This window comes from Pleurodeles waltl, chromosome 4_2 (assembly GCF_031143425.1).
Source record: "Pleurodeles waltl isolate 20211129_DDA chromosome 4_2, aPleWal1.hap1.20221129, whole genome shotgun sequence".
Lineage (NCBI taxonomy): Eukaryota > Metazoa > Chordata > Amphibia > Caudata > Salamandridae > Pleurodeles > Pleurodeles waltl.
The window spans coordinates 1,049,073,834-1,049,097,296 of record NC_090443.1 but is presented as its reverse complement, the minus strand read 5'-3'; the positions used below and the strand labels follow the sequence as shown (position 1 = coordinate 1,049,097,296).

Below are 23,463 nucleotides of genomic sequence, written 5' to 3'. Positions count from 1 at the left end.
AAAACACAACATCCCAGGGTGGCTGCCTGAACTGGACACAATACTCCAGATGTGGCCTCCAGAACAGAACACAACATACCAGGGTGGCTGCATGAACTGGACACAATACTCCAAATGTGGCCTCCAGAACAAAACACAACATCCCAGGGTGGCTGCCTGAACTGGACACAATACTCCAAGTGTGGCCTCCAGAACAGAGCACAACATCCCAGAGTGGCTGCCTGAACTGGACACAATACTCCAAATGTGGCCTCCAGAACAAAACACAACATCCCAGAGTGGCTGCCTGAACTGGAGCCATACTCCAAGTATGGCCTCCAGAACAGAACACAGCATCACAGGGTGTTCTCCAGAACAGAACTGCACATAATACTCCAGATGTGACCTTTGGAACAGAACACATGACAGAGTGGCTGCATGAACTGTGCACAATACTCCAGATGTGTCCTCCAGAACAGAACATAACATCCCAGGGTGGCTGCCTGAACTGGACAAAATACTCCAGATGTGGCCTTCAGAACAGAACACAACATCCCAGGGTGGCTGCCTGAACTGGACGCAAAATTCCTTATGTGGCCTCCAGAACAGAACACAACATCCAAGAGTGGCTGCCTGAACTGGGCACAATACTTCAGATGTGACCTTCAGAACAGAACACATGACAGAGTGGCTGCATGAACTGGACAAAATGCTCCAGATGTGTCCTCCAGAACAGAACATAACATCCCAGGGTGGCTGCCTGAACTGGATACAATACTCCAGATGTGGCCGCCAGAACAGAACACAACATCCCAGGGTGGCTGCCTGAACTGGAGCCATACTCCAAGTATGGCCTCCAGAACAGAACACAGCATCACAGGGTGTTCTCCAGAACAGAACTGGACACAATACTCCAGGTGTGGCCTCCAGAACACAATACAACATCCCAGGGTTATATGTAGAATATGTGGTTTATTAGTAGGGAAACATAATATAACCTTAGTTAATCACTGGAAGAAAAAATTAATATCTGAAGCTAATTTAATTATACTTCATCAAAATGGTGCAATAGTCTAGATTAAAGAAACAAACCATTTTGACACTTAGAAACATCAATTCATTTTAAATAATAGAACACATGTAAGAAAAATACACAAACAAATATTACTTTAAAGCAATTTCGGTTCAGTTAGATTGTACTCCAATCATCCTTTGAATCCAAAAAGGTGTGGTTGTAGTATCCAGTCTATAGAACAATCCACATGGGAGATAGTTGCACCGTGGACACATCAAAAGGATACTATGGCTGTTTTTTGTATCACAGACGTGTTCCAAACAGAACCTTATTGGTATTCTTAAAAATTCAAGCAACCCCTCATGTAGAAAAAGGTTGATGCGTTTCGGCCCCTATAATTGCGGGCTTCTTCAGGACCATGGGAGAGAGAAGTAGCACTACAGCAAAATCACCATTCCAAAAAGCTTCAAAGACACCAGAGGATACCCCTGCACAAAATGCAAAATGCTCACAGCAACACCAGTTCTCTAATTCTACAGACTTGGTCGTATCCAATTCAGCTAACCTTACTTAGGGCACTTAGTTCAACCAATGCTTTTAAAAACACTGTTGCAGTACAAGAAGCTGGCCAGTACGCCCTTTACTGCACCAATCGGAGACGGGATCAGCGCTCCATTAGGGCAGTGTAAGGAAATGCCTCCTTGGCATGGTTACCCCCTGACTTTTTGCCTTTGCTGATGCTATGTTTTGAATTGAAAGTGTGCTGAGGCCTGCTAACCAGGCCCCAGCACCAGTGTTCTTTCCCTAACCTGTACTTTTGTTTTCACAATTGGCACACCCTGGCATCCAGTTAAGTCCCTTGTAACTGGTACCCCTGGTACCAAGGGCCCTGATGCCAGGGAAGGTCTCTAAGGGCTGCAGCAGATCTTATGCCACCCTGGGGACCCCTCACTCAGCACAGACACACTGCTTGCCAGCTTGTGTGTGCTGGTGAGGACAAAACGAGTAAGTCGACATGGCACTCCCCTCAGGGTGCCATGCCAACCTCACACTGCCTATGCAGTATAGATAAGTCACCCTTCTAGCAGGCCATACAGCCCTAAGGCAGGGTGCACTATCCAAGGGGTGAGGGCACCAGTGCATGAGCACTGTGCCCCTACAGTGTCTAAGCCAAACCTTAGACATTGTAAGTGCAGGGTAGCCATAAGAGTATATGGTCTGGGAGTCTGTCAAACACGAACTCCACAGCACCATAATGGCTACACTGAAAACTGGGAAGTTTGGTATCAAACTTCTCAGCACAATAAATGCACACTGATGCCAGTGTACATTTTATTGTAAAATACACCCCAGAGGGCACCTTAGAGGTGCCCCCTGAAACCTTAACCAACTACCTGTGTAGGCTGACTGGTTTTAGCAGCCTGCCACACTCGAGACATGTTGCTGGCCACATGGGGAGAGTGCCTTTGTCACTCTGTGGCTAGTAACAAAGCCTGCACTGGGTGGAGATGCTATCACCTCCCCCAGACAGGAGCTGTAACACCTGGCGGTGAGCCTCAAAGGCTCACCCCCTTTGTTCCAGCACCACAGGGCATTCCAGCTAGTGGAGTTGCCCGCCCCCTCCGGCCACGGCCCCACTTTTGGCGGCAAGGCCGGAGGAGATAATGAGAAAAACAAGGAGGAGTCACTGACCAGTCAGGACAGTCCCTAAGGTAACCTGAGCTGAAGTGACTCTGACTTTTAGGAATCCTCCATCTTGCAGCTGGAGGATCCCCCCAATAGGGATAGGAATGTGACCCCCTCCCCTTGGGAGGAGGCACAAAGAGGGTGTAGCCACCCTCAGGGCTAGTAGCCATTGGCTACTGCCCTCCCTGACCTAAACACACCCCTAAATCTTGTATTTAGGGGCTCCCCTGAGCCTAGGAAATCAGATTCCTGCAACCTAAGAAGAAGAGGACTGCTGAGCTGAAAAACACTGCAGAGAAGACGGGGACACCAACTGTTTTGGCCCCAGCCCTACCGGTCTCTCTCCCCCCTTCGGAAGAAAACTGCTCCAGTGACGCTTTCCCCAGGACCAGCGACCTCTGAATCCTCAGAGGACTGCCCTGCTCTAAAAGGACCAAGAAACTCCCGAAGACAGCGGCCCTGTTCAACAAAGACTGCAACTTTGTTTCCAGAGGAGCAGATTTAAAGACCCCTGCAATCCCCGCAAGAAGCGTGAGACTTGCAACACTGCACCCGGCGACCCCGACTCGACTGGTGGAGAACCAACACCTCATGGAGGACCCCCCGGCGACTCAGAGACTGTGAGTAACCAAAGTTGTCCCCCCTGAGCCCCCACAGCGACGCCTGCAGAGGGAATCCCGAGGCTCCCCCTGACCGCGACTGCCTGACTCTAAAATCCCAACGCCTGGAAAATACCCTGCACCCGCAGCCACCAGGCACTGAAGGATCGGAACTCCAGTGCAGGAGTGACCCCCAGAAGGCCCTCTCCCTTGCCCAGGTGGTGGCTACCCCGAGGAGCCCCCCCCTTGCCTGCCTGCATCGCTGAAAAGACCCCTTGGTCTCCCATTGATTCCTATTATAAACCCGATGCTTGTTTGCACACTGCACCCGGCCGCCCCCGCGCTGCTAAGGGTGTACTTTCTGTGCTGGCTTGTGCCCCCCTGGTGCCCTACAAAACCACCCTGGTCTGCCCACCGAAGACGCGGGTACTTACCTGCTGGCAGACTGGAACCGGGGCACCCCCTTCTCCATTGAAGCCTATGTGTTTTGGGCATAACTTTGAACTCTGCACCTGACCGGCCCTGAGCTGCTGGTGTGGTAACTTTGGGGTTGCTTTGAACCCTCAACGGTGGGCTACCTTGGACCCCAATTTGAACCCCGTAGGTGGTGTACTTACCTGCAAGAACTAACATTAACTTACCTCCCCCGGGAACTGTGAAAATTGCACTGTGTCCAATTTTAAAATAGCTATATGTGTTTTATGTGAAAAGTATATATGCTATTGGGATTATTCAAAGTTCCTAAAGTACTTACCTGCAATACCTTTCAAATGAGATATTACATGTAGAATTTGAACCTGTGGTTCTTAAAATAAACTAAGAAAATATATTTTTCTATACAAAAACCTATTGGCTTGGAATTGTCTTTGAGTGTGTGTTCCTCATTTATTGCCTGTGTGTATGTACAACAAATGCTTAACACTACTCCTTGGATAAGCCTACTGCTTGACCACACTACCACAAAATAGAGCATTAGTATTATCTCTTTTTGCCACTATCTTACCTCTAAGGGGAACCCTTGGACTCTGTGCATGCTATTCCTTACTTTGAAATAGCACATACAGAGCCAACTTCCTACAGGCAGCCTCAGCGGAGGGAACTTATAATATGTCAGAGTGGGTGATGCTGGGGTTCAAACATCAGCTACTGATCCTCGTTGTGGAAAAAGGTCCAGAATCACTAAAAAGAAGGAAGTCCAGAAAGTGCACCCAACATCCCAGGGTGGCCTCTAGACCAGAACAGAACATAGCATTTCAGAGTGGCCTTGAGATCTGGACACAATACTCGAGATCTGGCCTCCAAAACAGAAACCAGCATTCCTGTGTCACACCAAAACGGGACACAATATTCCAGATATGGCCTCTGGAACAGAACACAGCGTTCCAGAGTGGCCTCCAGAAATGGACACAATGCTGCAGATATGGCCTCCAGAACACAACATCCCACGACGGCCTCCAGAAATGGACACAATGCTGCAGATATGGCCTCCGGAACAGAGCATCCCAGGCGGCCTCCAGAAGTGGACACAATGCTGCAGATATGGCCTCCAGAACACAACATCCCAGGGCGGCCTCCAGAAATGGACACAATGCTGCAGATATGGCCTCCAGAACACAGCATCCCAGGCGGCCTCCAGAAATGGACACAATGCTGCAGATATGGCCTCCAGAACACAGCATCCCAGGGCGGCCTCCAGAAATGGACACAATGCTGCAGATATGGCCTCCAGAACACAGCATCCCAGGGCGGCCTCCAGAAATGGACACAATGCTGCAGATATGGCCTCCAGAACACAGCATCCCAGGGCGGCCTCCAGAAATGGACACAATGCTGCAGATATGGCCTCCAGAACACAGCATCCCAGGGCAGCCTCCAGAAGTGGACACAATGCTGCAGATATGGCCTCCAGAACACAGCATCCCAGGCGGCCTCCAGAAATGGACACAATGCTGCAGATATGGCCTCCAGAACACAACATCCCAGGGCGACCTCCAGAAATGGACACAATGCTGCAGATATGGCCTCCAGAACACAGCATCCCAGGGCGGCCTCCAGAAATGGAACAATGCTGCAGATATGGCCTCCAGAACACAACATCCGAGGGCGGCCTCCAGAAATGGACACAATGCTGCAGATATGGCCTCCAGAACACAGCATCCCATTGCGGCCTCTCAGAAGTGGATGGTTGACATAGTATGACAGATATGCCCTCTCCAGAAACAGACAGAGATCATGTTGTGGCTCTACAGTTGTACAAGTTACTTCAAGCCGTTGCCTCATCACCTGGATGCACTAATCTAGAGGTACCTACCAGAGATGAGCATAATACTTAAGCCAAGGAGTCCAGGAATTAACCCGATACTTGAGGTGTGACTCTTAGAACTGGACACACAGATGTCACCTCCGTAGTGGGACCGATTCTCCACAGGTCTGGACTTTATGCTCCATATTTAGCCTAAAGAGCAGAGCAAACTCTAAAGTTACCTGATAACTCTATATAATTGGGGATGTCATAATTCCAGGGGTCTTTCCTTTTTTTATATTTATGCCACTCCAATAATTCAGGGGAAGATTTGGGGTCATCTGGTTACCTTTAGTAATTAGCTACTGCTGCCAAGGATGAACAGTTCCGATGTGGCCAACATGACTATGGCCAGATGTACAAAGGATTTTTGCATTTGCAAACAGTCCGATTCACAGAATCGGACCATTTGTGAATGCAAAAAAACATTTTTGCATGTACACACCCTATCTGGTGATTCGGTAATCTATTACTGAATCACAAAATGTTTTTTTGAGTCGCTACTAGGAAGGGGGCGTGTTAAGGTTGTCTCTTTCTAATAGTGAGTCGCACTGGTATGTGTGAATGTTTTGCAACCGGAATGCGGCCACAAACATTCCCAGATTAACACCAACTTCAATTTGGTGGTAACCATTCAGAAATGGGAAGGGGTTCCCAAGGGACACCTTCCCTTTTGTGAATGGAGACGCAAAACTTTTTTCAGTCCCACGGACCACTGCCTACTCTGAAAAAATGAAAAGAAAGCTCTTCATTGCTTTTATAATGCACCCCTTTTGTCCTGTAAGAAAAATGAGCTGCATTAGGGAAAAAACTGCTTTATTTAAAAATTAATCACAGACATGGCAGTCTTGTGTCCCTAGCAGGCCACCTTCCCTGTGAGTGCGGCCATTCCTAATGGGTCACAAATTGCGACCTACCTCTTGAATATTGATGAGGTGGGTCTTTGCGACCTGATTGGGAACCGCAACTAGTGTCTCAGACACCGTTGTATATCAGTGTTTGTGAAATGCAAATTGCGAGTCGGAAACACTGAGGGTCATACATCTTGCCGAAAATCACTCCCTTTACACTCTTATGTCCTCTACGGTAGGAAGCAGGAGCACAAGGTTGTTCTAGGAGGTGAGCGAGGGTCTGGAACTCAGTGTATGGCATGGAAAAACACCCAGTAAACACAGGGGCAGATTTACTAATAATTTGCACCGGTACAAAGTCACACAAAGTGATGCAGAGTAGTGAAAAGTCTTGCAAGGCTATTTACCTTTCAGAGCAAAAGGGGATCGCCGACAGAATATCGGAACTAAAAATATCGCGTGGACAGAATGTTGTGGAAAAAATATCAAGGATCGAAAAGGTAAGTGCAAATAGATGAGTATAGATTTACTGCTCTTTACTATTCTTAACTACACGTCTACGTACCTTGAAGATATATATACTGTCAAGGTACATATATGTGGAGTTATATATATTAAAGCTTTGCTTATGTATACATTATATTTTTCTCCTTGAAATTGTTGACACAATATTTTGCCCTCTCAATATTTTTCCTCCGATATTTTGTCTAAATACCAGGAAAAGGTACGCTTTTTTCTGTACAAATAGATATTTGCTCTGCTTTGCTGCATTTTGTTCCACTTTGCACCATAGAGGCATTGACGTGGGTGTTAAACGGTTGGGGATGAATGCAAAAACGTCTGTAGTTTTTTATGCAAAGCCCAATCTACAAAATAGTCAGACCAGGCTCTTTGGGTCAAAAAATTAGGTCTCCTTGGAGCAGGGGCTGAGTTGGGGAAATGTTTTTATTTCTCCAAAGATTTCACACATTGCTTATGTGCTGCATTGTACAGAACACTTCCACTGCGTAGATAGTTACACTATCTGTCTAAGCACTAGATTTTGCACTCTAAGTGTAAGCTACCAGAGCCAGACCTGTGCAAGACGTACGCACACACCTCTGCACCATGGCGCAATGGTTGTGCATGGTGCTTGCCATCGCAGGGAATAAGCACAGCATATCAATCAATCAATCAATCAATCAATCAATCAATCAAATCATTTGTAAACTGCACTACTCACCCGTGAGGGTCTCAAGGCGCTGATGGGGGGGGGGGTTCTCTAGATCCAACAGCCAGGTCTTGAGCTGTCTCCTGAAGGTAAGTAGGTCCTGTGGCTGATCTAGGTGGGTGGGAAGAGTGTTCCAAGTCTTGGCGGCGAGGTGGGAGAACGATCTGCCACCGGCGGTCGTTTTGCGGATGCGCGGGACGGTGGTGAGGGCAAGGTCAGTGGAGCGAAGCTGTCGGGTCGGGGTGTAGCAGGAGAGCCGTCTGTTGAGGTATTCTGGTCCGGCGTTGTGCAGTGCTTTGTGAGCGTTCGTGAAGGGTTTGAACGAGATTCTCTTGTTAACAGGGAGCCAGTGCAGGTCTCTCAGGTGGGCTGTGATGTGGCTGTGGCGGGGGATGTCCAGGATGAGGCGTGTGGAGGCGTTCTGGATGCAGACGGCCATTTTTAATAAATATTACTGCGCTGCTTTCTTCCCTACGCTTGCTGCGCTACGTTCTGCTGCAAATGAATAAATCTATCACAAATGTCTAGTAAAACCTATCCGTTTTATAATCAATAGTTATGTATTTTGTAAATGTAGCATAAGCGACTGATACATGATTGTTAAAAGCACAACCAAAAGGATGTAACACCTTTAGAGGTCAAGATATAACCTTAAATCTTTTTACATGGATTAAAGTAGAAACAGCATGCTCTCTATGGCTCCTGGTATTGTGTGGTGTGCGACGGATATTGTGAGTTCTCACCAATCTGCGCATTTCAACACATGTAAGATTTTTTCAGCTCCTTGATTCTCAGTGGCCTCAGGCACCAGTATGACCAATGTTTCCAGTATGATATGATGTGTCTGACCTTTGTCCTAGTTTTTAAGCTGCAGTGAGGGATGCCTTATGAGCCTTGGACCCAGTTAACTGAGAATATACAAACCGTTTCCAAAATCCAAAAGTGAGCTGAAATTCCCAACTAGATGCTATTCTTATAAACTCAAAATCCAGTTTCTACTTAATGGGGGTCACTTGGAATGTATTGCTTGCTCAATGGAGGGTGGAAGGGACTGGACACAGCTCAGATACGTACCAAAGCCAGTGTTAAAGATTTGATTTGAAATTCAGGAGTGTGCTACAGATCTGAAGAGTGTATTACAGATTTGGGGTTGAGGAGTGAGCTACAGATTTGAAGAGTGTATTAAAGATTTGGGGTTGAGGAGTGTGTTAGAGATTTGAAGAGTGTGTTAAAGATTTGGAGTTGAGGAGTGTGTTAGAGATTTGAAGAGTGTATTAAAGATTTGGGGTTGAGAAGTGTGCTTCAGATTTGAAGAGTGTATTAAAGATTTGGAGTTGAGGAGTGTGCTTCAGATTTGAAGAGTGTATTAAAGATTTGGAGTTGAGGAGTGTGTGACAGATTTGAAGAGTGTGTTAAGATTTGGAGTTGAGGAGTGTGTGACAGATTTGAAGATTGTATTAAGATTTGGAGTTGATCACTGTGCTACAGATTTGAAGAGTGTATTACAGATTTGGGGTTCAGAAGTGTGCTACAAATTTGAAGAGTGTATTACAGATTTGGGTTGAGGAGTGTGCTACAGATTTGAAGAGTGTATTAAAGATTTGGAGTTGAGGAGTGTCTTAGAGATTTGAAGAGTGTGTTAAAGATTTGGAGTTGAGGAGTGTGTTGGAGATTTGAAGAGTGTGTTAAAGATTTGGAGTTGAGGAGTGTGCTACAGATTTGAAGAGTGTATTACAGATTTGGGTTGAAGAGTGTGCTACAGATTTGAAGAGTGTATTACAGATTTGGGTTGAGGAGTGTGCTACAGATTTGTAGAGTGTATTACAGATTTGGGTTGAAGAGTGTGCTACAGATTTGAAGAGTGTATTACAGATGTGGGTTGAGGAGTGTGCTACAGATTTGAAGGGTGTATTAAAGATTTGGGATTGAGTAGTGTGTAAGGGATTTGAAGAGTGTATTACAGATTTGGGGTTGAGTAGTGTGTAGGGGATTTGAAGTGTGTGTTAAAGATTTGGGGTTGAGGAGTGTGTTACAGATTTGAAGGGTGTATTAAAGATTTGGGGTTGAGGAGTGTGTTACAGATTTGGGGTTGATGAGTGTGTTACAGATTTGAAGGGTATATTCAAGATTTGGGATTGAGTAGTGTGTAAGGGATTAGAAGAGTGTATAACAGGTTTGGGGTTGAGAAGTGTGGTACAGATTAGAAGAGTGTGTTAAGGATTTAGGGTTAAGGAGTGTGTTACAGATTTGAAGGGTTTATTAAAGATTTGGGATTGAGTAGTGTGTAAGGGATTGGAAGAGTGTATTACAGATTTGGGGTTGAGAAGTGTGGTACATATTATAAGAGTGTGTTAAAGATTTGGGGTTGAGGAGTGTGTTACAGATTTGAAGGGTGTATTATAGATTTGGGGTTGAGGAGTGTGTTAGAGATTTGATGAGTGTATTAGAGATTTGAGGTTGAGGAGTGTTTTAGACATGTAAAGACTGTGTTAGAGATTTGGGTTGGTGAATGTGTTAAGGGTTGCAGAGTATATTAGAGATTTTTGGCTGAGGAGTGTGTCAAATATTTGGGTTTAAGAAGTGTGTTAGCATCTTGAGGAGTGCTTTAGGGTTTACGAGAATGAGAACTTTGAGGAATGGGTGGTTTATGTTCCCCCAGGTTGCACCCCGATACCGCAACCCACCTGTGGCGGTGTGACGTAATCAGCCACATCCATGACCTTGTCGCTGTACTTCCCGAAGCCCTTCACCTTGGTCATGACGGAGGACTCGATGGACGTGTCCCGGATCTGATAGGCCTTTTCATGGATAAACACCCACCTGTGAGGGGAGAGAGAGAGAAGAGAAAGTGATGAAGGACTGAAAGCCACTGGAAGCACTACCTCTGAGGTCATACCCCAAGGTCATCCCTTCTGCCCAGGAGCATATCTTCTGTAGCATCCCACAGTCCAGCCGGTCTCCACCCTTCCCTACAGATCTCTAGCTCCTCAGCTCTCTCCAGGCTCAGTAATGTTACTATAATCCAGGTATTGCTGTAACCCAAATCAGCCAAGTGAGGGGCCATGCGATGAATCCATCGCACTGCACAGTTCTGGCTGCAACCCCTCAAGCCAGAATCCACATATAGTCTCCTTCTCAGTGCTACGGATAAAGAGCAACCAAACTCCTTCCCAACATAAGGTTTCCCCCTTAATGCAAGGCTGCACTAAACATCGAGGGTCAGATCTAAGAGTCGCTAAAGCCTCCTTGCGCCACATTAGTGCCATCTTTTTAATGCTAATGTGCCCCAACAAGGCCAAAATCACTGCGCCACATTTACAAAGTGGCGCAATGCATGCATTGCGCCACTTTGTAACCCCTTGCGCTACATTATGCCTGCGCCAGGCATAATATATGCAAAGGGGCGCCCCCTTGTTAGGGGGGTTCAAAAAAATGATGTAAAGAAATCTAAGAGATTTCTTTGCGTCATTTTTTTGGCACTTTTAACACCTTCTCGGAGCAGGATTTAAAAGGAGGCATATAATTGTTTACAATGGGCCTCAATTGGCTTTTGCATGATTAGCGTCAACATTTTTTACGCTAATCCTGCAAAGCTCCGAACTAGCGTCAAAAATGTTGACGCTAGTTCTCTATCTACCACCATGGTGCCCCGTATCTTAGAGCCGGCGCATGCATGGTGGTGTTAGGGGGGGCACTAAGGGGTGCAAGAAAAGTGGCGCTGCACTTGGTGCACTGGTACACACAGAGGGCAACAGGAGCACACAGCTGCCTGGCACTTGGCATCAAGGATGCAGGTGGGTGACCCAGGCAAGCCCTGAGCCAGGCTGGAGCTGCTGATGTGCTTCTGGTCTGGACCAGACACTGCTCCTGGGGGCTGGTGAACACAAACAGAGCCAGGCCCAGCCTACCAGGCACACCAAGACGTGTGAGCACTCACATGTGATCTAAGGGGTAATTTACTGTTCAACCTTCTCCACAACACTTTGGGTTTGTGCCAGTGTGTGTGGGTGAATGTCTGCAGCCGAGCTGCACTTTACATGTCTGATTCAAGCCTGTAATCCAAGGGCAACCTCTGTGGTAAGCCTCAGTGGTAAACCTCTGTGATAAACCTCATTGGTAGACATCTGTGGTAAACCTCCGTGGCAAACCTCGTGGTGAACCTCTTTGCTAAACCTCAGCGGTAAACCTTGTGGTAAACTTCTGTACTAAAGCTCTGTGGTAAACCTATACAGTAAACATCATGGGAAACCTAATGGTGGACTTCAGTGGTAAACCTCTGTGATAAAGGTCATTGGTAGACATCTGTGGTAAACCTCCGTGGCAAACCTCGTGGTGAACCTCTGTGCTAAACCTCAGCGGTAAACCTTGTGGTAAACTTCTGTACTAAAGCTCTGTGGTAAACCTATACAGTAAACATCATGGGAAACCTAATGGTGGACTTCAGTGGTAAACCTCTGTGATAAAGGTCATTGGTAGACATCTGTGGTAAACCTCCGTGGCAAACCTCGTGTTGAACCTCTGTGCTAAACCTCATTGGTAGACATCTGTGGTAGACCTTAGTGGCAAACCTCTTAGTGAACCTCTGTGCTAAACCTCAGTGGTAAACCTCTTTGGTAAACCTCGTGATAAAACTCTGTGCTAAACCTCAGTGGAAAACCTTGTGGTAAACCTCTGCGGTAAACCTTGTGGTAATCTTCAGTGGTAAACCTCTGTGGTAAACCTTGTGATAATCCTCAGTGGCAAAACCTCCGTGGTAAATGTTGTGGTAAACCTCTGTGGTAAACCTCTCTGATAACCTCCGAGGCAGCTTTGTTTTTTCTAATGCATTAGATTAATCGTGTTGTTTCATTCAGGGAGAGCGGGAGGAGTTGTTGTAAACACAGAGGCCCGATTATCCGCAAAGTCATCAGTTTGCGCACAAATGTATAACCGCACAATTCCTGTCTGCGTCTGGCTCCTTGTATGCTAAGTATCTATTTCGGTATTTCACTGGTTATAGTCTGAGAGTTTACCGCCTGGAAATCTTAGCCGCAGCTTTCCAGGCATAACCTGCAAGAGCTTTGAGAATTCGATTTTCTGAAGGAAATATATACACTCACATATTCACAAGACAGAAAACAGGAGCATTTACTCCGCCCAATGTGTTTGTTTATTTCTCTGTGGATGAAACCACCACGGACTATCCATCTCCCACGCCCCCACCAATGTGGGCGCGGCTCCCTCCCACCCTGGAAGGGTCTTAGGGCCAGGTGTACGGCCATTTTATTTTGCGAGTCTCTAATTGTGACTTTTTGCGAATAGAAATGTACAAATGCGCATCAGACACATGTAGCGATTCGGGTCGCAAATGACCTACCTCATCAATATTCATGAGGTAGTTCGCAATTCGTAACCCGCGCTGGGAATGGACGCACTCACAGGGATGGTGGCCTGCTGGGGACAGCAGACCTCCATGTCTGTGACTGCTTTTTAAATAAAGTATTTTTTTTAATGCAGCCCCTTTTCCTTAACCCCTTCTGTGCCGCGGACGTAGTGGTTACGTCCCGCGGCACAGTGCTGCTGTGCCGAGGACGTAACCACTACGTCCTCGGCACACAGCCCAGAGGGAGCGCTCTCGCTCCCTCTGTGTGCTTCCCCCCACCCCCCCAAAGTCAGGGATGGAAGGGGAAGCCCTTCCCCTTCCACCCCCGACCCCCCCACCCCCCCATAATGACGTCAGCGCGCGATCGCGCGCTGACTTCATTATGGGGATTTCGCAGCACAGGAAGCCATTTGCTTCCTGTGCGGCGACGAGGAAAGAGGTGAGTTCCTCTTCCCGGTGGGTGGGGGGTTTGGGCTAAAGAGGCACCGGGGGAAAGGAAAGGCTTTTCCTTTCCCCCGGTGTCTCTTTGAGCATTCCTGCTGCCCGATCGCATTGCGATCGGGCAGCAGGAATGCCCACTAGACACCAGGGATTTTTTTTTTTTGTTGTTTGCTCGTGTTTCTTGCTGGCGGGGAGCGGCCCCTTGGGCAAGGGTCGCTCCCCTTGTGGGGGCAATTAGTTACGGCCATTTCTGCCCCCCTTGGGGGCAGATTGGCCTACTTTTTAGGCGGATCTGCCCCCAAGGGGGGCAGAAACCACTGGATCACCAGGGAATTATATTTTCTGTGCAGGTATGTTGGGAGGGGGTGCCCCCTTGGGCAAGGGGCGCCCCCCCCAAGGGGGCAGAGAACTGTTGGCCATTTCTGCCCCCCTTGGGGGCAGATCGGCCTATTTTTTTTAGGTCCATCTGCCCCCAAGGGGGGCAGAAGCCACTTAGGCACCAGGGATTGTGTGTGTAGTGGATGGGGGGGCGCCCCCTTGGGCAAGGGTCGCTCCCCTTTGGGGGGCATGTCTTTTAGGGCCATTTCTGCCCCCCTTGAGGGCAGATCAGCCTATTATTTTTAGGTTGATCTGCCCCAAGGGGGGCAGAAACCACTAGAACGCCAGGGATGTTTTTTTATGTGTTTATTTTTGTGGGGGGGCGTCCCCATGGGCACGGGGCGCCCCCCCAAGGGGGGCATTGACCTGTTGGCCATTTCTGCCCCCCCTGGGGGCAGATGGGCCTATTTTTCTAGACCCACCTGCCCCCAAGGGGGGCAGAAGCCACGTAGACACCAGGGATAGTGTGTGTGTGTGTGTGTGTTAGTGGATGGGGGGGGGGCTTGGGCAAGGGTCGCCCCCCACTTTGGGGGCACATGTACCCAGGCCATTTCTGCACCCCTTGGAGACAGATCAGCCTATTATTTTTAGGCTGATCTGCCCCCAAGGGGGGCAGAAACCACTAGAACGCCAGGGATTTTTTTTTATGTGTTTATTTTTGTGGGGGGGTGTCCCCTTGGGCACGGGGCGCCCCCCCAAGGGGGGCATTGACCTGTTGGCCATTTCTGCCCCCCCTGGGGGCAGATGGGCCTATTTTTCTAGACCCACCTGCCCCCAAGGGGGGCAGAAGCCACGTAGACACCAGGGATAGTGTGTGTGTGTGTGTGTGTTAGTGGATGGGGGGGGGGGCTTGGGCAAGGGTCGCCCCCCACTTTGGGGGCACATGTACCCAGGCCATTTCTGCACCCCTTGGAGACAGATCAGCCTATTATTTTTAGGCTGATCTGCCCCCAAGGGGGGCAGAAACCACTAGAACGCCAGGGTTTTTTTTTTATGTGTTTATTTTTGTGGGGGGGCGTCCCCTTGGGCACGGGGCGCCCCCCCAAGGGGGGCATTGACCTGTTGGCCATTTCTGCCCCCCCTGGGGGAAGATGGGCCTATTTTTCTAGACCCACCTGCCCCCAAGGGGGGCAGAAGCCACGTAGACACCAGGGATAGTGTGTGTGTGTGTGTGTGTTAGTGGATGGGGGGGGGCTTGGGCAAGGGTCGCCCCCCACTTTGGGGGCACATGTACCCAGGCCATTTCTGCACCCCTTGGAGACAGATCAGCCTATTATTTTTAGGCTGATCTGCCCCCAAGGGGGGCAGAAACCACTAGAACGCCAGGGATTTTTTTTTATGTGTTTATTTTTGTGGGGGGGCGTCCGCTCGGGCACGGGGCGCCCCCCCAAGGGGGGCATTGACCTGTTGGCCATTTCTGCCCCCCCTGGGGGCAGATGGGCCTATTTTTCTAGACCCACCTGCCCCCAAGGGGGGCAGAAGCCACGTAGACACCAGGGATAGTGTGTGTGTGTGTGTGTGTGTTAGTGGATGGGGGGGGGCTTGGGCAAGGGTCGCCCCCCACTTTGGGGGCACATGTACCCAGGCCATTTCTGCACCCCTTGGAGACAGATCAGCCTATTATTTTTAGGCTGATCTGCCCCCAAGGGGGGCAGAAACCACTAGAACGCCAGGGTTTTTTTTTTATGTGTTTATTTTTGTGGGGGGGCGTCCCCTTGGGCACGGGGCGCCCCCCCAAGGGGGGCATTGACCTGTTGGCCATTTCTGCCCCCCCTGGGGGCAGATGGGCCTATTTTTCTAGACCCACCTGCCCCCAAGGGGGGCAGAAGCCACGTAGACACCAGGGATAGTGTGTGTGTGTGTGTGTGTTAGTGGATGGGGGGGGGCTTGGGCAAGGGTCGCCCCCCACTTTGGGGGCACATGTACCCAGGCCATTTCTGCACCCCTTGGAGACAGATCAGCCTATTATTTTTAGGCTGATCTGCCCCCAAGGGGGGCAGAAACCACTAGAACGCCAGGGATTTTTTTTTATGTGTTTATTTTTGTGGGGGGGCGTCCCCTCGGGCACGGGGCGCCCCCCCAAGGGGGGCATTGACCTGTTGGCCATTTCTGCCCCCCCTGGGGGCAGATGGGCCTATTTTTCTAGACCCACCTGCCCCCAAGGGGGGCAGAAGCCACGTAGACACCAGGGATAGTGTGTGTGTGTGTGTGTGTTAGTGGATGGGGGGGGGTTTGGGCAAGGGTCGCCCCCCACTTTGGGGGCACATGTACCCAGGCCATTTCTGCACCCCTTGGAGACAGATCAGCCTATTATTTTTAGGCTGATCTGCCCCCAAGGGGGGCAGAAACCACTAGAACGCCAGGGATTTTTTTTTATGTGTTTATTTTTGTGGGGGGGCGTCCCCTTGGGCACGGGGCGCCCCCCCAAGGGGGGCATTGACCTGTTGGCCATTTCTGCCCCCCCTGGGGGCAGATGGGCCTATTTTTCTAGACCCACCTGCCCCCAAGGGGGGCAGAAGCCACGTAGACACCAGGGATAGTGTGTGTGTGTGTGTGTGTTAGTGGATGGGGGGGGGCTTGGGCAAGGGTCGCCCCCCACTTTGGGGGCACATGTACCCAGGCCATTTCTGCACCCCTTGGAGACAGATCAGCCTATTATTTTTAGGCTGATCTGCCCCCAAGGGGGGCAGAAACCACTAGAACGCCAGGGATTTTTTTTTATGTGTTTATTTTTGTGGGGGGGCGTCCCCTTGGTCACGGGGCGCCCCCCCAAGGGGGGCATTGACCTGTTGGCCATTTCTACACCCCCTGGGGGCAGATGGGCCTATTTTCTTAGGCCCACCTGCCCCCAAGGGGGCAGAAGCCACTTAGGCACCAGGGATAGTGTTGTGTGTGTTTTTTTTGTTTTTTTTTGTTTGAGGGCTGTCCCCTTTGGCAAGGGTCGCTCTCCATGGGGACACAGTACTAAAGGTATTTTCTGGCTTCCTTGGGGCAGACAGGCCTATTTTTTTAGTAGGCCCATCTGCCCCTATGACAGAATCCACTTAGGCACCAATTTCTAAAATGTTTGATGGTGGGGTGTTTGTCAACTGAAGAAGTCTTTGCATTTGTGATAAAAAAAAATTTCCTCCTTTTTGTTCTAGTTCAAAGCTTTTGCTTTATTTGCTGTGGCTCCTTGCGGTTTTGGCGGTGGTTGACCTGCAGTTTGCACAGTTGCATGTTTTAGGTAAGTAAAAACAATTTACTCCAAAGGAGTATTGTTGCCATGCATGAATGACATGTTTGTAGGGGGTGTACTAAATGCAGGATTGTGTGTGAAATTGTCCTTAGGTTTGTGCACAATGATATTTGTTGTGTCTTATTTCTAATTTGCCTTTCTTTCTTTCTTTTTAGTGGGATATCATTGGTGATTGCTGTGTAGTTGCTGGTGAATCAAGCTTTTTCAGGCAAGTGAGCGGTATAGTTTTTGAGTTTGTAACTCTTACTAACAAAGCTACACTTTGTTACTTGTCTTACACAGTGCTGGTTGTTGGTGGTGAATTTGTCCAGTTAATTTTAGCAGGAGAGATCATGGCTAGCCGCAGGATGACCGCTCAGCAGGTGGTTGGTATGCTTTTTGAGTCACAGTCTGATCATGACTATGAGACGGACTCTGCATCTGAGGCAGAGGAGGAAGTCAGAGATTCTGGCAGTGATGTTTCTGTTGGAGGGGAATCTTCTGATGATGAAGCCACACTCAGTGCAGATGAAGGTTCTGTTTTAGAGGAGGACATTGATGTGCCAATAGTGCAGCAACCTGGGGCTGAAAGGTTTCCCGTTAGAAGACCTGATGTCTGGGTTGCCCCAAACATGGAGCAGCCAGAGTTGCCTGCCTTTACTGGTCTCCCGGGGTGTAACGCCAATACAGAGAACTTTATGCCTATCAATTTCTTTGAGTTATTCATGGATGATGTGTTTTTGGAAGAGATTGTTGAGCAGACTAATTTGTATGCGGAGCAGCATTTGAGGGACAACGCTGCTAGACTTAGGCCACACTCTAGAGCTGCCCAGTGGATTCCCACAAATTTGGAGGAGCTAAAAAAGTTTTTGGGTTTGACTTTTTTGATGGCGTTGATAAGGAAGCCGTCACTGGCTTCTTATTGGTCTACTAGTCCCTTGATGGCAACAGCTATATTTCCAGCTACCATGAGTCGTAATCGGTATTTGCTTCTTCTTAGGATGCTGCATTTTGTTGACAATGCATTAGCCTTGCCACGAGATCACCCAGATTCTGACCGTCTTTTTAAGATTAGGCCTGTCCTTGATCATTTTGTAGATCGGTTTTCGGAGGTCTATGTTCCAGGCAAAGAGATAAGTGTGGACGAGTCTTTGGTCCTCTTCAAGGGTCGTTTGGTTTTTAGGCAGTACATTCCTAGCAAAAGGGCACGATATGGAATTAAATTGTATATGCTGTCTGAAAGTAGGACAGGATATGTGTATAGTTTCCGTGTGTACACTGGTAGGGATTCCAATATTGACCCCCCTGGTTGTCCTCCCACTTTTGGAGTTACTGAGAAAATAGTGTGGGATCTTGGTAGACGACTGTTCAACAAAGGTCACCATTTGTATGTAGATAACTTCTACACTGGTGTGCAGTTGTTCAAGGAATTGTTTAGAGTGGACACAGTTGCTTGTGGCACAATCCGTTCTAACCGGAAAGGCTATCCAAGGGAGCTTGTCTGTAAAAAACTTGAGAGGGGACAGTGCTGTGCCTTGCGGAACGAGGAGCTGCTAGCTTTGAAATTTTCAGACAAGAGGGATGTCTACATGCTAAGTACCATCCATGATGAGAGTACTTCCCCTGTGACTGTTTGGGGCCAGGTTGCTGAAGTGCGCAAACCTGTGTGCATTTTAGATTATAATAAGCACATGGGAGGTGTAGATAGAGTTGACCAGAGGTTGGAACCTTATACTGCTATTCGTAAGTCTTATGTTTGGTATAAGAAGTTAGCACTTCACCTCTTCCACTTAGCAACCTTCAATGCTTTTATTGTGTTTAGGGATAGGTCTCCAGACTCAAAGATGACATTTGTGAAATTTCAGGAGTCAGTGATAGAGAGCCTTATTGTGGTGGAACAGGCCAGAGTTCCTAGAGAAGCAGTGGTGGAGGATGTGGCTAGATTGAAAGATCGCCACTTTGCTGAGCACATTCCTCCCACACCCAAAAAAGACTTTCCAGCTAAGAAATGTAGAGTGTGTTTTCGAAGAGGTATCCGGAGGGAGTCTCGAATGTACTGCCCAGATTGTCCTTCAAAGCCTGGGCTGTGTGTCGGTGCTTGTTTTAAGAATTACCACACCCAGAAGAATTTCTGGGAACAACCATGAGTGTAAACTCATGTCTGTTTTGTATTTTCATGTGTTTAGTTTCATGGTTAGCATTTCTGTCATGTTGTTAGTTAGAGCTTTTGTGTTTGTTGTTTTGTAATTCTTTCTACTTAGTTAGGGGTTCCTCTGTTAAAAAAAAAAAAAATATGATGCCATTGTGTGTGGAGTGGGGCTTGGCTGAGACTGTACATATTGACTTGATGTTGGCTACTGCAACACACTGCAAGCCAAACACCAGTCCACACACTCCCATCAGCTGGTGTGATTGTTGTATCAGGCATGTGGGCGTATGTAAGTGATGGGCCCTTGAGTGGCGCTGTCTGTCGATGTGAGTGTTGTAATGTGCTGGGCCCGTGGCTGGCGGTGTGAATGGCCTTGTGTGTGTCATGTATGAAAGTTGTGTGAATGGACTGTAAAGCGGTTGGTGCCTTGTCGCGGCTTTACAGCTCACGAGCTGTGAGTCATTGGTTCAGTTTTTTGCCTTTCAGTTACTAACAGTGCTTTTCATTTTTGTGAAAGCTCTTGTTAGTAAAATTTGATCCACTGAACCATCACTCACCCTCGTGCCAAATCCAACCAGTATGTGTGGTAAAAATGACCAAACCTGCTCCGCTGTAATCAGGCGTCGCAGCACACCTATGACACGCTAGGTGCCTCAGGTGGGACCCCGATGATGAAGCATGCCACCAACTTGGTTGGTGGGTGAGGGGTCTTTTTCACATAACCTAAGTGTGTTTCTTTTCAAAATTTTAGTGTTTGGCACATCACGGACGTATGTGGGCACATCAAAACGATATATTACAAAACTACCTGTGTTTGGGGGGGGAGAGGGCACCTATGTTTTTGGTCCTGTGTGCGGCCTTCATCTAGGGAAACCTACCAAACCCAGACATTTTTTAAAACTAGACACCCCAAGGAGTCTAGGGAGGAGTGGCTTGCGTGGATCCCCCAACATTTTCTTACCCAGACTCCTCTGTAAACCTCAAAATGTGCTTAAAAAAAGCATATTTTCCGGACTTTTCTTCGTACGATCACCACTCCAGCACAAAATTCCTACTCCCCAGTGTTCCCCTCAGTCTCCCAAATAAAATGACACCTCACGTATGTGGGTCCCCAAAGCAGAGTCAGTCTAAAGATGTATAAAAGAATATGTCCTTATAAACTCGCAGTACTATCCCCTGTATCTCTACAAGTTTTGGGCCTTATTCTGTTGGAGGCACCTGGCCCACCCACACAACTGAGGTATCATTTTTATCGGGAGACTTGGGGGAACGCTGGGTGGAAGGAAATTTGTGGCTCCACTCAGATTCCAGAACTTTCTGTCACCGAAATGTGTGAAAAATGCGTTTTTTTAGCCAATATTTGAGGTTTGGAAAGGATTCTGGGTAACAGAACCTGGTCAGAGCCCCTCAAGTCACCCCATCTTGGATTCCCCTAGGTCTCTAGTTTTCAGAAATGCACAGGTTTGGTAGGTTTCCCTAGGTGCTGGCTGAGCTACAGGCCAAAAACTACAGGTAGGCACTGTTTTCAATGAAAAAATGTGATGTGTCCACGTTGCGCTTTGGGGCGTTTCCTGTCGCGGGCGCTAGGCCTACCCACACAAGTGAGGTATCATTTTTATCGGGAGACGTGGGGGAACGCTGGGTGGAATCAAATTTGTGGCTCCTCTCAGATTCCAGAACTTTCTGCCACAGAAATGTGAGGAACATGTGTTTTTTTAGCCAATTTTTGAGCTTTGCAAAGGATTCTGGGTAACAGAACCTGGTCCGAGCCCCGCCAGTCACCCCTCCTTGGATTCCCCTAGGTCTCTAGTTTTCAGAAATGCACAGGTTTGGTAGGTTTCCCTAGGTGGCGGCTGAGCTAGAGGCCAAAATCTACAGGTAGGCACTTTGCTAAAAACAGGTCTGTTTTCTGTGATGTGTCCACGTTGCGCTTTGGGGCGTTTCCTGTCGCGGGCGCTAGGCCTACCCACACAAGTGAGGTATCATTTTTATCGGGAGACGTGGGGGAACGCTGGGTGGAAGGAAATTTGTGGCTCCTCTCAGATTCCAGAACTTTCTGCCACAGAAATGTGAGGAACATGTGTTTTTTTAGCCAATTTTTGAGCTTTGCTAAGGATTCTGGGTAACAGAACCTGGTCCGAGCCCCGCCAGTCACCCCTCCTTGGATTCCCCTAGGTCTCTAGTTTTCAGAAATGTACAGGTTTGGTAGGTTTCCCTAGGTGCCGGCTGAGCTAGAGGCCAAAATCTGCAGGTAGTCACTTCGCAAAAAACACCTCTGTTTTCTTCCAAAATTTTGGTGGTGTCCACGTTGCGCTTTGGGGCGTTTCCTGTCGCGGGCGCTAGGCCTACCCACGCAAGTGAGGTATCATTTTTATCGGGAGACTTGGGGGAACGCTGGGTGGAAGGAAATTTGTGGCTCCTCTCAGATTCCAGAACTTTCTGTCACTCAAATGTGAGGAAAATGCGTTTTTTTAGCCAAAATATGAGGTTTGCAAAGGATTCTGGGTAACAGAACCTGGTCCGAGCCCCGCCAGTCACCCCTCCTTGGATTCCCCTAGGTCTCTAGTTTTCAGAAATGCACAGGTTTGGTAGGTTTCCCTAGGTGGCGGCTGAGCTAGAGGCCAAAATCTACAGGTAGGCACTTTGCTAAAAACAGATCTGTTTTCTGTGATGTGTCCACGTTGCGCTTTGGGGCGTTTCCTGTCGCGGGCGCTAGGCCTACCCACACAAGTGAGGTATCATTTTTATCGGGAGACGTGGGGGAACGCTGGGTGGAAGGAAATTTGTGGCTCCTCTCAGATTCCAGAACTTTCTGCCACAGAAATGTGAGGAACATGTGTTTTTTTAGCCAATTTTTGAGCTTTGCAAAGGATTCTGGGTAACAGAACCTGGTCCGAGCCACACAAATCACCCCATCTTGGATTCCCCTAGGTCTCTAGTTTTCAGAAATGCACAGGTTTGGTAGGTTTCCCTAGGTGGCGGCTGAGCTAGAGGCCAAAATCTACAGGTAGGCACTTTGCTAAAAACAGGTCTGTTTTCTGTGATGTGTCCACGTTGCGCTTTGGGGCGTTTCCTGTCGCGGGCGCTAGGCCTACCCACACATGTGAGGTATCATTTTTATCGGGAGACGTGGGGGAACGCTGGGTGGAAGGACATTTGTGGCTCCTCTCAGATTCCAGCACTTTCTGCCACAGAAATGTGAGGAACATGTGTTTTTTTAGCCAATTTTTGAGCTTTGCAAAGGATTCTGGGTAACAGAACCTGGTCCGAGCCACACAAATCACCCCATCTTGGATTCCCCTAGGTCTCTAGTTTTCAGAAATGCACAGGTTTGGTAGGTTTCCCTAGGTGGCGGCTGAGCTAGAGGCCAAAATCTACAGGTAGGCACTTTGCTAAAAACAGGTCTGTTTTCTGTGATGTGTCCACATTGCGCTTTGGGGTGTTTCCTGTCGCGGGCGCTAGGCCTACCCACACAAGTGAGGTATCATTTTTATCGGGAGACGTGGGGGAACGCTGGGTGGAAGGAAATTTGTGGCTCCTCTCAGATTCCAGAACTTTCTGCCACAGAAATGTGAGGAACATGTGTTTTTTTAGCCAATTTTTGAGCTTTGCAAAGGATTCTGGGTAACAGAACCTGGTCCGAGCCACACAAATCACCCCATCTTGGATTCCCCTAGGTCTCTAGTTTTCAGAAATGCACAGGTTTGGTAGGTTTCCCTAGGTGGCGGCTGAGCTAGAGGCCAAAATCTACAGGTAGGCACTTTGCTAAAAACAGGTCTGTTTTCTGTGATGTGTCCACGTTGCGCTTTGGGGCGTTTCCTGTCGCGGGCGCTAGGCCTACCCACACATGTGAGGTATCATTTTTATCGGGAGACGTGGGGGAACGCTGGGTGGAAGGACATTTGTGGCTCCTCTCAGATTCCAGCACTTTCTGCCACAGAAATGTGAGGAACATGTGTTTTTTTAGCCAATTTTTGAGCTTTGCAAAGGATTCTGGGTAACAGAACCTGGTCCGAGCCACACAAATCACCCCATCTTGGATTCCCCTAGGTCTCTAGTTTTCAGAAATGCACAGGTTTGGTAGGTTTCCCTAGGTGGCGGCTGAGCTAGAGGCCAAAATCTACAGGTAGGCACTTTGCTAAAAACAGGTCTGTTTTCTGTGATGTGTCCACATTGCGCTTTGGGGTGTTTCCAGTCGCGGGCGCTAGGCCTACCCACACAAGTGAGGTATCATTTTTATCGGGAGACGTGGGGGAACGCTGGGTGGAAGGAAA

At 48.5% G+C, this 23,463-nt stretch overlaps 1 protein-coding gene across 1 annotated transcript in view; it reads right to left on the bottom strand.

Moving 5' to 3' along the window:
* Positions 1-23,463, bottom strand: part of P2RX3 (purinergic receptor P2X 3) — a 245,389-nt gene that overhangs the window by 84,670 nt on the left and 137,256 nt on the right. Inside the window, exon 2 of the mRNA XM_069233041.1 lies at positions 10,327-10,462. Coding sequence (XP_069089142.1) covers positions 10,327-10,462 — 136 coding nt within the window. The remainder of the gene's footprint in view (positions 1-10,326; positions 10,463-23,463) is intronic.